Source organism: Branchiostoma floridae, chromosome 4 (assembly GCF_000003815.2).
Source record: "Branchiostoma floridae strain S238N-H82 chromosome 4, Bfl_VNyyK, whole genome shotgun sequence".
Taxonomy (NCBI): Eukaryota; Metazoa; Chordata; class Leptocardii; order Amphioxiformes; family Branchiostomatidae; genus Branchiostoma; species Branchiostoma floridae.
In genome coordinates this window covers 20,886,220-20,903,171 of record NC_049982.1, presented here as the reverse complement: position 1 = coordinate 20,903,171, position 16,952 = coordinate 20,886,220, and the positions used below count along the sequence as shown (strand labels likewise).

General features: G+C 44.5%; 2 protein-coding genes across 5 annotated transcripts; one reads left to right on the top strand and one right to left on the bottom strand.

Annotated features, from left to right (window-relative positions):
• The first annotated feature begins 3,882 nt into the window (after nt 1–3,882).
• LOC118414392 lies at nt 3,883–8,761 on the top strand. The gene is made up of 10 exons (XM_035818417.1): nt 3,883–4,134; nt 4,495–4,623; nt 4,812–4,918; nt 5,110–5,167; nt 5,969–6,095; nt 6,505–6,664; nt 7,039–7,123; nt 7,453–7,672; nt 8,129–8,257; nt 8,559–8,761. The coding sequence occupies exons 1-10, from the start codon at nt 3,916–3,918 to the stop codon at nt 8,720–8,722; spliced, it is 1,398 nt and encodes a 465-aa protein (XP_035674310.1). The 5' UTR covers nt 3,883–3,915; the 3' UTR covers nt 8,723–8,761.
• A 114-nt stretch (nt 8,762–8,875) lies between these two features.
• Nucleotides 8,876–16,582, bottom strand: LOC118414393. 4 transcript variants are annotated; one of them, XM_035818420.1, is made up of 8 exons: nt 16,297–16,440; nt 15,755–15,881; nt 15,134–15,305; nt 14,742–14,826; nt 14,086–14,237; nt 10,151–10,224; nt 9,894–10,037; nt 8,876–9,264 (listed from the first exon to the last, which is right to left on the bottom strand). In XM_035818420.1, exons 1-8 carry the CDS (start codon nt 16,372–16,374, stop codon nt 9,062–9,064), a joined length of 1,035 nt encoding a protein of 344 aa, XP_035674313.1. In that variant the 5' UTR covers nt 16,375–16,440; the 3' UTR covers nt 8,876–9,061. The 4 variants fall into 4 exon arrangements, with proteins under 4 accessions (XP_035674313.1, XP_035674312.1, XP_035674311.1 ...); XM_035818419.1 differs by lacking the exon at nt 14,086–14,237 and having other exon boundaries at nt 10,151–10,376; XM_035818418.1 differs by lacking the exons at nt 14,086–14,237; nt 14,742–14,826; nt 15,134–15,305; nt 15,755–15,881; nt 16,297–16,440 and adding exons at nt 10,644–10,728; nt 10,968–11,145; nt 11,373–11,499; nt 12,169–12,622 and having other exon boundaries at nt 10,151–10,376.
• Between the last annotated feature and the right edge of the window lie 370 nt (nt 16,583–16,952).

Genomic DNA, 16,952 nt, shown 5'->3' with positions numbered 1-16,952 from the left:
TCGAGGTAAGACAAAAAGGAATGCCATTTTTTTTAAGTCAAAGCAGCCTGTGTGTTTATTTATGAAAACTGTGTAGGACATATGTTCTTGAGACTCATTTTGCTGTTCAGTTTTGTAAGAGCGACTGAGGTGATTTCAAGTTATCCGCCCCATGGAAGTTCGTGAGAGGCAAAGAGCAGTACGGGGGCTGCAAAATTAAATTTCCCTGACCCATAACGTTATATAGGTTTTGTCTCGGAAGCTGAAACTGCGCATGTATCAACTTTTTATTGAATATATATCTATGCAGGCCACATGCCTATTATAATTCCTGTAAACCAATCTGTTTTTCTGTCGCTCCTAGAGTGGAGTAAGGTTTGAGTTGAATTCAAAGCGGTCACCAGGGTCCTGAATACGCAGTGTGTTGACTAAAAACTAAGAAAGAGCACACGCCTTGATCTTTAAACATTGTGTTAAGTTTCGTTAGTGAGCAAACAGACTAAAAAACTCTTATTAACCCATCACATATTCGGTAATGACTTCAGCTTGAACGTTTGATCATCGAACATAACGTTGTATGTAATTTCAGTCTCTTACAGTAATTGCATTACTATTTAGAAGTGGGTCAGGGGAACTGATCTTTGCTTCCGTGACGAACTTCCGAAGTGGCTGCCATTTTGAAATCACGTCTGCCGCTCATACACTTTAAAGAACAAAACAATATATTCAGTACAGTCTGAAGAACATATGCCAAAATATCTTTCTGACAAATTTCAGATCATTCTATTAAAGAGGAAACCTACTATGTACGTTTTGACAAATCCTCGTAAATTTATCAACTTTCCTGCAGGTGCACTTACAAAAATGTAATAAAAAGTAATGAGTAACATTTTCATCTATCTGGTTCGCAAGTTGTTGGTGATAATAAGACCTCCAGGTCGTAGTTAACAGACACAATGGTGTCAAATTCTTTTGACGGAAAGGCAAGCACACCATAAAAAGAGGGGGAGCAAATTTCAACCTTATTTCCGTTTTACAGCCATAACGATACTTAACCTTCATATATCGTTACATTTGATTTCCAGTTTCTCTTCATAAACAGTGTGTAAATGTCAGAAATATATACACAATGTAAGATGACCTCCTTGTACTACTGATTTGTTGAAATAAGGAAATTCCTCCCATGGAGTCTAGGTGCATGTCTGACAAGCCTAGATAATCTTTTTCGGCTTGAGGAACGTCGTTAGAGATTTCAGCCCATGCAGCTACTGTAGAGTAGATACGGTAAAAGTCCAGGGTGGGTAGGTAGGATGAAATGCCGGTACTGCCCAGTTCCACGTGTGGGTGGAGGAAAAGGTGGTTCTTCTTGATTTCCCTCCGGCCCAGCGTGTCCTGTGATTGTAGGTTACGACTATAAACGGCGCAAATTTCAACTGCATCCAAAATTTTCCCATAAGGAACACAGAGAGTATTTCACTGTACATGGTACATGTTTTGTGAAATCCTGAACCGTACCGTATGACAACGTTGCACAATCTGTACATCTATACATATAATATAGACATCGCAGGTATAGGAAAATTGTGACCACCACGAGGCAGTGTGGCTGACAACAAGTATGCAAACCTCTATGTCTGTGATTCTCGTGTGAGTCAGTCTGAGACCTGTTCTTTGCGTTGGTCCTGGTTGAAACCTTTTGGAACGCCATGGTGCACGTCATGTGTGCTGGTGCCGTCAACGATATCAAGCCTGTTCATAATTCTGGAAATTTGTACGTCTTGCTCTATTTGTCTTGTAAGTTCGGGATAGTTTGTTCTGTTTGAAAGACACGAGTTGCTCTCATGAATGCGTGAATCACCCCGCTTGACCATTACACGTGGTGGTGCTTGCTTCAACAGATCTTCTACTTCCTTGTCGGGCCCGTACAAGTCCGTGCCGGACGCACCAGCTAGTTTGTCGGCGAGGCGGCGCACCTTCTCCCCATGGGACAGACCGGGGTCCGCGGTGACTGATCCTAGAGAGTCCAAAAGCTTCCGTTTGCGTGTTGTAGGTGACAGCATCTTACAAAATGGCACACATTGTGCCTTCTATGTAGAAATTAGACTGGCTTGGCTTGCATATCAAAAACCGTACATGTATCGACAACGACATAGTAAACAGACTAGTAAACTATCCAGTGATTTGTGCCGAGTGGCATGGCATGGCATGCGCGTGGGCGAAACACTACTTCAGGCTAGTGCCTGGCGCTCTTTATGCACCTCCTTATATGGAAAACCATCAATCAAAATGTGAAAATGAAATGGCATCTAAATATGTATGTCAAAGACTGTTATCTTCAGTAACAGTCACGGCCAACTAACCAACAAGTAAGCAAGCAACCGACCGACAGACCGACCGACCGACAGACCGACAATCAACCAAAGGGTAACGTTAGCATACAAACTTCAACCCTTTTAGCGGGGTGACCATACAAAGTTTCCAGGGATTCCATTCTACTTATACTTTTTCATTTTTCTGGTCGGTAATCTAAAGTAGAGTCACTCTTCTTCTAATATGGCTTTGATTGCTGGAATAAATAAAAAAAATAACAATGATTAATCTTTGAAATTTTGGTCTGAAAATAGGAATGTTTCTTAAGCGAGCAATCTGACCGTGGATACCATTACTAAAAAATCATCAAAAGTTTTCCCAAAATATCAAGTTTTTCGTAAATCAAGAGGTCACATGCAACGTTACAGTATGCGCTTCGTGAAACTAGCGCAAAATCACGCGAAACCACGTCGCCATTGTTACGAGGATGTTGACAAATTACAACGAAATACGTTGATGTCATACGAATACTAAAGCCACCAATCACAAAACTAGCTGAATTTGTTTCTTTCGCACGTGTTAGATTTGGGAGTTCCTATGATGTTATCCATAAGTCTAACATTGCCCGGCCCACATGTCCTGCAGCAAGGTTTAGTTACCACACCTTGCCCGGTCCTGATGACGTCACCTGGTCAGTGAAGTATTGAGGAACCTGGAGTACAGGTGTGAGGAAGGTACAGAGGTGAACAGGTGTGGTTCTCCTACCCGCATACGTGAACAACGCCCCCTCAAAAAACTGCACCTCCTTCCTACTCGTCAGTATTACAACCCGGAATATCGTGGTTTTAAACAAAACAAGATCTGGACTTCAGACGCTAATCCCTTTGATCCTACTGTATGAACATACATCACTGCAAAAAACATGAAGAACGTTAACACCGACACGCCCCCACTATACACACACGACTTCGACCACCCCACATGTTTGTCCACAACGGCGAACCGCCCAAGCATTTTCCCGCCAAACCAACCCTTACCAGATCGATTTTAACATGACGTCACATACACAGAGACGGGAATTTTCAATTTGGGATGATGTCTTGAAATAAATTTCCAGCCTCTTTTCTGAATAGAAGTCTTGGAAATTCTGCCTTGCCTGTTGGAAGTGCATATTCCATCTTATTGTGCACTACAAGGTTAACGTTATACATTTAGAACACACACACTATACCAGGCTAGGTTGATGGCATTGTTGTCAAGTCATGTCCCACTTTGCTTTAGCTTTCCATGGAGCTCATCTTTAAAAAGTATCAATTATGTGTTATCCATCCCACTGCAAAAGTTGAAACGAAGAAGGAAATAGAGGAGAAGAAGGGCTGTGATCCTGGAAAATCATTTGAAAATGAATGAAACATTGGTACCTTGTCGCCCAGTCTGCACATGCGCGGGCCTTGTCGAAATCCCCCCTCTCCGCGTCTATGAAATGGTATAGTCCAAGGTGACTTGTGTTTGCCCATGAAGCTCTAATGATTGATACCATGCGACCATTGCCCTTCGCGTGTCACAAGTTACCTGCACTTAACAGCTTGTTGAACAAAATACCGTCAGCGTTCTCACATTTACAACATGGCAGCCTCTCTACTCGTCTGCGTCCTGCTAGCCTTGCTAACGGGCTCTCCCACGGACGCACAGTTGTGCCAGAAGGTGGACGCCTGCTCCTGTAAGCTGGATAACGGCACGGTGGTGAGCCTGCACAGCCTGGCTAACACGGACGGCGGCTACGCTTTCAAGGCGGCCTGGGAGGGAGACACGTTCTGGTACAACCCGTGCTTTGGGTTTGACCAGGTGGGTGTCTTAGACACAGTGATCAAAAAGCTCTGTTTATTTTCATTCACGGGGCCAGTACCAGTGGTACAAATGTTTTGTTATCATTCTCTGTTAAAAAAGTAATTGTCTCCAATAATACCAAAATGAAAACACCTGATTTTGATAGTTTCTTTTTTTCGTACAATACGTGCTACTATTCACATCTCGTCCTACGGGACCAGGCTAAGTCTAAACTATATTACATGAGTCTCGCCCATGACGACTCGGTGAAAAGTCAAGGTTTTACCTGTTTCTTTTGGCTACGCCTCAGACGCGGAGCCGATCAACGTATATAAAGTATATATATCCAAGCACAGTGTCGGCCTATGTCCTTCTCAGGGCAGCGCTTGCCATGACGTCAGCCTGTGTGTGAACTGGAAAGACGACCCTGCAGACAGAACAGAGCTGCTGGGAACCGTGCAGCCGAGCTTTATCACGGTTATCAACAGCACAACTGTAGCCTTCAAGGTGAGTCATCAGGGGCCGGCCGATAGGTTTTACAGTTACAAATGACGTTTAGGTGGATGAAAAACATCAACACCATAGGCTACGGTCAAGTGTTGAGGAAACGTTTTATTCGATGACATTATTCATAATATGTCTTATACTCTATCATTAATCACTTCCCTTGTACTTGCCCCCACTCTAACGTACAGTACGACTCGGGCTTCTCCCAGGACAGCGAGGTTTACGTCACCTGTGACGAGCAAGCCATAGAGCCGACATTCCTGTCGCACGGCAAAGACCCTGATTACTCTAATAGGTAACTAAGACACAGTTTGTTATGTGAAAACTATGCAGAACAAAGTCAAAGAAATACTTGTATCAAAGTGTTATCAGTCACCGTCTTCTGTTTGGTTGTCATGCACGAAGGGTTGTTTCAGTAAAAATAAACAAAACAGTCATTATTGATGCCCTATCTTTAAGATTTTACCCCCCCCCCCCTCCATACAGGTACATCTTTACCTTGACCTCTGCAGACGCCTGTGCCAGGCATGCACAGTGTAAACAGGTGAGGCCATCGCTTCTTCACGACTGCATAATGGTTTCACAGTTTTCATTCAGTCTATCGATTTTGAGTGCCAACTCGGAAAATGACAAATGAACAAAAGCTGACAGAAGCTAGAAGCCTGCACATACGGAGAGACCACACAGAATCTTATGTGCATATGTGTGTATATGTGTGCGCGCGCGCGCGCGCGCGTGTGTGTGTGTGTGCGTGCATGCGTGTGTCCAAACGAAGTAGTATATTTTGTTATGGAGATTCGATTTATTGGCGGTAACGTCCGATGGAACTTGAACACAACTTACCACCAGGACCAACATCCGCCAACTGACCCCCCTTGACCCCGTCACTCCCGCCGCCGGAACAAACATTTCCGACGCGGCTTGGGGCAAACTGATCTAGGGTCAGCTGAACTTAGATGTTGGGTATAATCATTAACTTGCTTAGGGTCACAATGCAATGAACATACGACGAAATCTTCTGCCGACGAATAAATGAAATAAATATCATTTGTCTTAATTACAGCGTTGGATGTAATTCATGAAAGGTGGGTCATAAACAGATATCAAACATACAAATGAGTGACTTTTTGCATAATTGATACAAAAATGACAAACCACTTAATGATAACTGACGGGAACTTAATACTTGTCACTATGTGTTGAAGGTGAACATCACCATGCATAAATTATGCAAATGGTAAGTCATTTGAATAAAATCATGGAGGTATGAGGTCGCCGAACTCTAGGCTATTGCTCAGTTAATCGTTGTGCTTCTTCCTATAATTCGTCATTTCCATCCTGATAGGTTGATCGCTGTACCTGTACGATGGACGATGGTTCTGGAAATCTGAACCTTCACACCTTCAGCCGCCCCGAGAAACCATGGGAGATCGCAGTACCTGGTGGTACCGTGTATTACAATCCGTGTGTAGGTGAGTCATGGTACCCGATGGTACCTATATATGTACCACGACCCGGGTGTATTTAGGTGATCTGTGGTGCCCGATGGTAACGTGCACTACAATGCATGTGTAGGTAAGCGAAGGTAGCGGTCTCGTCGGGGGTGTAGTCCCGGTCGGGCTCTGAAGCCACAAATTTGTCCCAGTGGACTGCCGGATACCTCTCGGCGTTGTCGAGGGTAGGTCACGGCGTCTATTTGTCTACGGAATGATTTGCACCATTGCACTCCGCACCATCGCACATGTGGTGGATTCTTTAACGTGCGTGGGGTGTGGATCTCCCCAAGCACGGGACCTCCATTTAACGTCCTATCCGAGGGACGGTACCGGTATTATGAAACAAAGTAGGAATTAAACTCCAGTAGCCACCTCTGTCTTACAGGAGTCAGTGCCAACATTTCGGACACCTGTAAGGGCGCCGCGGTTTGTCTGAAACAGGGGGACACGTTTGTCAACTTAGGGTCCGCTCTATCCGGGGTCTTTGTGACCGATGAAAACGGTGACGTGATCTTGGAGTACCAAAATCTTCAGGACGAGACAAAGTAGGTAACTTTGTGTCGTGACTAACAACTCTTGCACGGTTAGTGTTCAGTATATGCTATGTGCTGTATTGTCAAAGGCGCATTGGTATTGTAGGCCTCAGATCATATTTTTCGGACATTAGTAGTGTTAGATGGACCAGAGGCATAATGATATTCAAGCAGCCTATGGCTCATATGAATTGATAAGCTTGTGCTCCTGAACATATTAGTAGAAAAGTTAGGTCAAATGTTTGATGGGCAACATATATAGCAAATGCGCAATATTCTACTCCTCAGTGAGACCATGTAAATCGGAGGCCATCGAAAATTGAATGATCAGTTGGGAAATAGGAAGAAGTGATTGTACGTCAATGGCATTGGTTATCCCCAAACAGGACGACGAAAGTGACCTTGACCTGTGACCCCTCTGCCCGCGTGGAACCTGTGTTTGAAAATCCGTCGTTGAGTGAGAGCCACCTGGTAAGATGTGATGGTATTGCAAAAAGTACAAAACAAAAGGCAAGCAGTTGCCGATGTTTCCATTTCACAATAAAGGCCTTTCCCTATAACATAGCTAGACACATCGGCGGGTATAAAATAGCAACCGTTCCTGTTGTGTTGTAATAAATAAATAAATAATAATAAATAACATTCCCATGACTTTCAAAGGAATAAGTTCAAATTGCATAATATGTTCGGCTTATAACTAGTAACTTTGGGCCTATCGGGTGACATGTTTTGTGGGGGACCCTGTAGAGACCGTAAAGTGTACAACTGTTGTTGACTTATGATTGCCATTTTCCCTTCAGTCTGTCACCATGAAGAGTGTGTGCGCATGCGCTGGGTCCTGTATGTTCCCAGCCCGCACGTGTACAGCTGACGACACCTGCAGCTGTAAGCTGAGTGACGGCTCAGGGACGATCAGCCTGCATGCCCTGGACAACCCGGCAGCCGCCTTCAAGGACGTGGCCACAACGTCAGGGGTGGAGTACACGTTTTACTACAACCCCTGTAGTGGCCTTACAGTAGGTATGTACGGACTAATGAAGTCTGTGGTGAATGTAAAGCTCTTTGACAGCCCAAATTTGGTAGAGGTCGCAATCTGGTCTGTGCTGGCCATTGATTTGATGTTTTGCAGCTGACTGCTGCAGATACGAAGGGTGGTTTGGAAATCATAGCCTGACAATGGTTGCATCCCGGTACAAACATTAGACAATAAAGGCTATTGTGGATGTCGTATAAATGTAAGAAGATAAACGCTGAAATACTAGAATACTAGAAGAATAAAACGTATCGACAAAGAAGTAAAATCTCATCAAGTTTGGTGTCCAGATTTGGCTCGCCCAGTCAATTTCCTCCCAGCGGAAGACTAACGATCAGTCTATCATATTACTTGGCCTCTGTTAAGTTCCGCAACAGCTGAAGGTTCAGTGTGTGATCATGATCTTGGGCGTCACAGGTATGTTGTATGTCTATGTTTATCAGGTTTGGAGGCGTGTATGAACGTGTCGGGCTGTGCATATAACCACGTAGCGCAGCGGTACACGGCACTGGGCACCGTTCAACCTGACGCCTTCACACTGGACGATGGGAGACTCATTATCGCTTACTCAGGTAGGACTTAGTTGTAGTACAAACGCTCATAGAACCTCTGTAAGTGACTCAGTTCTAAGAGGCTCTGAAGCTGGTACGCTGAGAAGTCCTCGACACACTGGTTTGGTAATACATGTAATAGGTGTTTATCAACTTCTGGTCTGATAACTTGGTGGTGAGCCACTAAAAGACTCGGCTGCTATAGGTTTGGATACCAGACCAGGGATTAACAGGAGTGCTTAAGTTGAAGAAAAAATCTACGAACTGTAACTCCAATATTTCGATACAAAGAAAAACGTGGTTCATAACACCTCCTCTGCAGATAAACAGAGCGGTACGTCCTACAACTTGACCCTCGTGTGTGACATCACGGCTACCAACCCGAAGTTCGCCTTCACCGGCAGTCGTCTGCAGAACAGCTACGATTTCATGCTGACAACGAAATGCGCATGTGCGGACGAGTGCGCGACCAACGGTCTGAAGTGACTTTCGAGTTCTGACGTCCAATGCCAGTTGACGGTGGATTGATATTGATCCAAAGTTAACAAATAAATGAGCAAACAAACAAGTCAACAGAAACCATGTATTGTGTACACTGTGACTATGCTTACGAGAATCATATAAAGACAGGCAATAGAATACAGGAGTAAAATTACTTTAATAGATCAGTCTCAAGAGAAGTTTCAAGATGAATATTGTAAGCAACGTTAACATTGACAATATATAGTCAATAGAATTTCTAGCTAACATGTCCAAATACAAGTAATCAATCCTGTTTTTATAGAACAGCCTAGATATTAATGCGATGTCTGACAGGCAAAGACGTTAGCGTGAGTTGGAGGCCTTCCATTCCAAATAACGAGCTTTGCGGGCTATCGGGTCATCCTTGCACAGTCCTGGGCATGCGCATCTGGTCTTCAGGGCCATGACGTAGAAGTTTTCGGACGGTTCCCCCAGCGAAGTGAATTCTGGGACATGCTGGTCAGGGTCACATATCAACCGAATGTCAGAATGACGGCCAGTGTCTTCTGCAATGTAAAAGGGGGGAACTGTCATTTGAGAGAGCATCTTGTGAAACGTGTACGTAATTTGCAATAGTTTTTTTTAAATCTTAATTGTGGCTAGAGGTTGTAGGCCGTCCACAATTTCCTCATCTGGCGTCCTTCGGGAAGGTCTTTGTGTAACGCGGTAAAGGACAACGAACACCTGTCGCCATACCTTCCACTGTGTTGGAGAATTTTGATAAATGAATAACCGCGTAACCCAGTCTATAAGATGACAACACATTTCAGGATTATCTATACCCATACATCATCATCCTATTGACAAATGTCGTCAAATGCGGAGTTCAATGATGCATGCGATTGTTCACCTTGTGTTGATAACGTTACCTTCGATGCACCACGTTGACACTCTACGACTAAAGAACAAGTCAACGATATCTTGACTTAATTTTGAGACATGATGATACCGTTTTTTTTATTCCAATGATCCTGAGATATATGTACTCTGCTACTAGATAGGCTGGGTTAGGTTACATACCGACCTCTCTGAAGGGCACTAGAAGAGGATACTTTGTGGTCGTCCTACTAGCACTCACTGCCGCCATTTTGATGACGTAGGTTGTACCCAGTCTGAACCATTCATATCAACTAACCTGTGTTTACGTAGTGGAAGGTGACGCTTCCGTTCTCTTGATTGACATCAGGGTTTGGCTGCGGAGCCACGTCACCAAGGGCGTAGAAGAGCTGCGCCTCCGTGTCTACCTGACAGGTCGATACGTTGGTACACATGGTGTTGGCTGGAAAAGACGTAAAGAATGAATGGATAAAAACATATCAAAAGATTGAAATAAAATAGGAAATGTAGAAGTTCCTGTCCCTATCTGTAAACTTACAACATAAAACTCCTTACTGAAGGAGAATCCAGAGCAGGGGTTGTAGTAGTAAGTGAAGTTGCGGCCCAAGTCTGGTTGAAGGTGACTGGACCTGAGAGGCGCCCAGGGGTTGTCCAGAGGGTGCAGGTTGATCGCACCTGTCCCGTCACTCATGTCACAGGTGCAGGAGTCTTTCATGTTGCAGGTGACAGCAGGGGCCATACAGCCACCTGGGCATGCGCACACGCTAGTCAGCTTAAAGTTCTGAAAACATGTGAGTAAAACAATGAGGGTTGGGATATTTAAGTTAAAAGCGAATTTCCAGTGAAGATGACGATTCTCATATTGTAATATGTAAAAGACACAAGTAGTGGAAGAGGGCTAGGAAGACAGACAAATATGGGCAGATAACACGGGAAGATGATAGATACAGATATACTGTATATAGCAGAACCAGATACGACTTGTCTGAGAATGGTCACATTGTTGCATTAGCTTCACATTATGTGAAGTATAATCAAAACAACTTACGAGCAGCAGGGGCTCAGCCCACTCCAGCTCAAACAACGCCTTCTCCCTCTGGCCAGGGTCACAGACGAGATTCACGTTCGAGACCCTGGGAATTATAACGTGATGTCTTCTGTTAACGTTATGTTTTACTTTTGACATACGATCAACATCGGTTAAAGAAATGGACTTCATATTTAGGATCAAGTTATGCATACATTCTGTTCACCCAAAATTCCTTCGAACGTGGAGGGAGTTTTTGTATTTTATTACCAAGAAAGGTTATTCCAGAAGAATGGGAATGGACATGCATGAATAGTTTTGATCACGAAATCCAAAGTTACTTACCTTGTGATGTTGTTCGCATTGTGTTTGTAGCTGATTCTGACCTGCTTTGTGTCCGGGTCAACAGAAAACCTTGCCGAGTCCGCGCCCCCGTAGTTGTACCCTGGTCCGCCCTCCTTGAACAGTTGACAGACCGATGTCGCGTCGTTACACTCACCCGTAACGTTGACGTTTTTCATAGCTGGGGATAAAGAACTCATGATTTCTGTGACTTTTTATATGTATTGGTCATCGAGCAGGATGAAATTCTAAGACAAGTAAGAGAGGCTATCAACCATTCCTCAACCAAGACGGGGTTGTTACAGATGCATGAGTACCTTTGACCTGTTAGTGGCACCACACTTTCTTACAGGTGTATGAATCACAGGCTATATATGTTTGTGCTTGCCCTTTTTTCTCACGTATTACCTCCACATGGAGAGTACAGGAAGGTGAAGATTGAATGGTCGATCCTGTACAAGTTGTTTGGATGAGCTAGAGCGTGTAGGTTGATTCTCCCGGAACCGTCAGTCATTTCACAGGAGCATCTGTCCACCTGAAGGTGTAAGATCACACTGTGAGTCCTTGACTACCACATGCAACCACATGCAACATGTACACATGTAACGTGTCCACATGCAACCACATGCAACATGTACACATGTAACATGTCCACATGCAACCACATGCAACATGTCCACATGCAACATGTCCACATGCAACATGTCCACATGCAACATGTCCACATGCAACCACATGCAACATGCCCACATGCAACATGTCCAACATGTTGTACCACATGCAACATGTCCACCATTTGTGGCATCGTGTGTGGCGCAACTGGTAGAGAGTACGGCTCAGAACCTGGAGGTCCGGGACTCCCGAATTCGATACTCGCCGTACCCCCGACGTTGTACCCTTGTGAAAGGCACTTTACACAACCTTACTCACTTCACCCAGGTGTGAAAATTGGTACCTGACTTCGGTCGGAGAAGTTAAAGAAAAAAGACTACCTTAACCTACTGTCTGTAATATATGTGTATTTGGCAGTGTTAATATAAGTTGCAAACTTGAGTGTAGTGCTACATTGTCCGCATCTGTCCAAATGCAAATGGAAAAAACATGTTCAGACCCAACCTCCAAAAATGACGAGAGAAGATATGTGAGGAAAAGCCATGGATGTTACCCTACAACACCTTTATGTACTAGTATGTCTGCTTCCTACCTGTTCACACTCCAGCTGCGACAGAGCCGTCTGGAAGCTCCAGGCCAGAAGCAGAGAAACCACAACCCGCCACATGTTATCCCAATTCTGTAGATTCCCGCCAACTAAAAGGTCTTTGGTACACAATACGCTAAGACATGTCACAGCTTGCCCTGTTAGGTTTATTGCTAACCATTAGACATCGCCCTTTGACTTGTCCTCTCTAGAGCACATGACGGCTCATACAAACATGTTATTGCCGTCTGTGGCCTAAGGGTCACATCAACCTTCCGTCGAAGTTGCTTATTGTAACAGCTAGCGCTCTTTATTTCATGTGGTCCTTGTTTTTCAACCAGTTTACATTTCAACATGTAGGCATTTTACGCATGTCAAAGAAGCTAATATGGAAGTCTAGTGTTGAACTTTGTACATGTGTGGTTAGCAGACGACAGCCTGTGTCAAACGTGCTGTGATGAACCCAACACACATGTAGGATAACGATCGACATCAAATTTAGAAACAGTATATCAAGAAGGAAAGCCGTTGCAATTGACCAGGAGTTAATACTGACTATAACGTTACATGACACTTATAAGCTTAGTAAAAAATCACTGACAACCGCCGACTGGTATTTATCGCAAAATATCTGCCCATGCGACAACAATTTTATAGCAAAGAGGACAGGAGAATCATGTGGCACATCAGTATCTTAATCATGCATCATTACACATCAAATGTACAAATGTAGGTAGACATTGTCATAGTTATCTTAGCACAAACGTCATTAAGTAAATCATGTAGCCACAGGGGCATTTATAACAACGAATCACTGAATATTCGAATAGACACTTTGCTCGACCCTAGGCCTCCCCAAGAGCAGAAAAGTGCTAGTATTCCAAAGAACATGAATAGACTTATTTTCTTTCGGTTTTCTGTAAAACTGGGCAAAACGATAACAACATCATCTTAGCCAGGGTGAGATGACTTCCATTTGAGATAACGAGCTTTGCGGGCTACTGGGTCATCTTTGCACAGTCCCGGGCATGCGCAACGTGACTTCAGGGTCATCTTGTAGTAGTGCCTCGTCACTTCCCCCAGCGCGGTGAATTCTGGGACATGCTGATCTGCGTCGCAGATCAAGATGACATCAAACTGGCGGCCGTCATCTCCACCTACGGAATGAGCAGAAATAAAAAGCTTTCTGTCAGGATTTGAACAAATTCCGTCTTTCTTTCTGGCTGTCAGTAAAGCTGCAATTCTTGATTGAAGTATGCGATGATATGGCGTGTACCAGATTGACGAAAAATTGGAGAGAGTTCATGATTTATTTAGCTACGGCCGCGTGGCGCGTTGGTACACCCGATCCCTCGATCTCGGAAGTTAAACAACGCGCGGTCCGGACAGTACTTGGATGGGAGTCCCCCAACCAAGGACGTCCGGATTGCTGTAGCCTCACGAAGCTTTCCACGAAATCGTCTTCCGGGAGGGACGTAAAACGGGGGTCCCGTGCTCAAGGAGGTGCCTCGACCACGTTAAACAGCCTCATTACCCACACTTTGGGTACCTACTGGCTGCAAAATACACCCGATACACCCGATATTATTATCTAACCGAGACTAGACTAATATTTGCTGACCAGTATACTTCAGGACCATGTTGCCTTCCATGTCTGTCACAACCTCAGACGCCGGGGCCACGTGACCCAAGGGGTAGAAGATCTGAGGGGTAGCCTCCGCGTCTACTTGGCAGCTGGATACATTACTGCAAGGTGTGTTGGCTAGAAAAAGAGAAAAAGGCAACTTCAAAATACATATCAACCCTATTCAGACCGGGTAACTAAACTTTTTTCATGAAGTGTCCTTACCGAAGGTGATTCCGGAGCAGGGGTTGTAGTAGTAGGTGAAGTTACGACCAAGCTCCGGGCCCAGGTGACTGGACCTGAGAGGCGCCCAGGGGTTGTCCAGAGGGTGCAGGTTGATCGCACCTGTCCCGTCACTCATGTCACAGGTGCAGGAGTCTTTCATGGTGCAGGTGACAGCAGGGGCCATACAGCCACCTGGGCATGCGCACACGCTAGTCAGCTTAAAGTTCTGAAGGATGGAAAGGAAAACATTTGGTATAGTGGTCCTAATCACAAAATGAGATTTACTGTAAATGAAGAAACTTACGCGGTGGTTCAATGTTCGCGGTTTTCGCGGTGGCCACTTCACCGCGAATTTAAAACCACCGCGAACATTTTCCATGGCAAAAAGAGACTACAGTGCATGTTGCTACCGCGAAATTAAATCCACCGCGAAAAGTCTTTTTTACCGCTATATGCGCTACCACGAAATCAAATCCCCGCGAACTTAAATGCATTTACTGTATTTGTAACGTGAAATGTCCCTACGGTCACGTGTCCGGAGTTCAGTCGTCAGTTACAATGACGGAAAGGCCGTGATGAATCTTCTAAACCCTTAGAGGGCTGTCTTGTCTTTTCTGGCGAAGTCATTCGCCAGAAAAGGGGCCTGCATTGCGTGGATACATCTCCACAAATAATCTATTTCCCTTTATGCTAGATTTGTTAAACTACATAATAGTACGAAGAAACTGACCATTAAGAATGGATCTGAACCCTGGTATCCGAGCAGCGCTCTCTCCCTCTGCCCAGGGTCACAGATGAGGTCCACGTTGGAGTTCCTAAAGCACATATCGAATTTTTCTCTTGTTTGAACGTTAAGTGGACAGCACAAGGGTATACAATAAACAGTATGGAGTAGTTGTAACGTCAGATATCCGAACGTTGTACTATCTTGTGATGTCGAGTACATACATAACACGAAAGGGGCGTGCGGCTGTCAGTGGTTCCCCAAGAACGGATGTTCCATGTATGCTCTATGGTTGTAATTAACTGTTACTATTCCTCATCAAACCCCCTCAAATCTATTTCTGTCAGGCCTCAGTGGTAAAGTCTTCTATACAACGCTCCTGGTTGACTTTTCCCTACCTCGTCATATTGCTCTCGAAGTAGCTGTAGCTGATCTTCACTTGTTTGGTGTTTGGGTCGAAATAGAAGCTTGCCGAGTCAGCTGTGCCGTAGTTGTACCCAATACCGCCCTCGTCGAACTGCTGGCACACCGACGCCGCGTCCTTACACTCTCCGGTGGCGTTCCGCATAGCTGGGGGAGGGGGGGGGGGGCATTATACCACAACAACAGCCATCTCTGGAGACTTTTGAATAATACGTATATTTCAAGGGAGTAGACGTCACAAACCGAATAACGTGACTTACGTGACGCTTTTGGTTCTTAGACTGGTACAGTACCTATTGTTTGGTGCATAGCCCTGTGTAGTCTGTATAGTCCTCTCGGGCACAGGGTCTGTTTCTTTCTTTGCTTAATCTATATCCTCACCGTGCCGGCAAGGAGGTTATATAGACCTCCTTGGTGCGGGTAAGCATAGTTTACATGGTTTGTGCACACCACTGACTAATATTCAATTAATAATGTGTGAAAATATCAAGTGGTGATTCAGAATTCTTTACGCGTTTCATTTTACGTATACCTACGAAAACGTTCTGTGAAATTTTACAGTTGATTGTACGAATTTTGTATGCCTGTATGTTCACCTGTACAGGGGCTGTACATGTATGTGAAGTTGTTATGGTCGATCCTGTACGGGTTGTCTGGATGCGCCAGGGAGTGGAGCTCGATCTTCCCGGACCCGTCATTCATGAGGCAGGAGCAGTGGTCCAACTGGGGATTCCAAAAATTACATTTACAGTTTGTTTGCTTGTTTATTTCTTCATTTGTTTGTTTGTTCGTTCATGTCTGTACATGAAGAATGTAATTAATTTTTCCTAATCATACATATTATGATATCTTTCTGATACGTTGTTATTTCTGTTGTTTACCTTAAAACGGTTGTTAAAGATGGAGTTTGGGCGCCTGACGACTTTGTATGCAGCTGATAATTATAGGTGCAAGCAATCTGATATTTCAAAACTGTTTTGGAGCACAAAAAATACAAAAAAAACTGAAAGAACGCGAATGTCAGGTCGACGCCGTTGGACAAAACAGTGTTTTGTCCTGGCTACTAGTCTGCTCTTTTATCTTACCAACTTTTCTACCTCTAGATTCTCGCGCGGAACCGACCCCGCCTACCTCCTACCTGTCGGCACTCCAGCTGCTGTGGCAGGCTCTGCTGGAAGCACCAGGCCAAGAGCAGGGAAACAGCAATCCGCCACATGTCGTCTCTCTGTTACTGCAGCTTTTATACACCCACTGTAAAGCAACAGTCTGCGGGACGTGGCTACAGACCTTTAGCCTGAACGGACTTTGAAATGTTTTGCTGAAAGCATGTGACGATAAGACCTTCAATGGCCTGGTGTACAGTGTTCGCCTAATATTTGGAAGGCCAAGGTTCAAATGAAGGCTTGGTCCTGCCAAAAATTTAAGAGAAAAAAATGGCAGTAGCTTGTATCTTATACCTAGCATGCTGGTTAATCTACGCAAGAACATACGTCAGTGCGTGAATAATCAAAGGAAACAGGACGAGCTTTGGCGGGGTATGTCACATGTATGATGTGACGCAGGCATTTGTACCAGATCATATGTATGATGTGACGCAGGCATTTGTACCAGATCATATGTATGATGTGACGCAGGCATTTGTACCAGATCATATGATTGTCTATGGGCAGATGGAGGGATAGAGTGATACGGGGAGGAGGCAGACAGTCAGAAAAAATGAGAGGGACACTGAGGTATTGAATTGCAAAAAAAAAAAAGAATACATTTTCCCGACCACCATCTCAGGGATCCTCT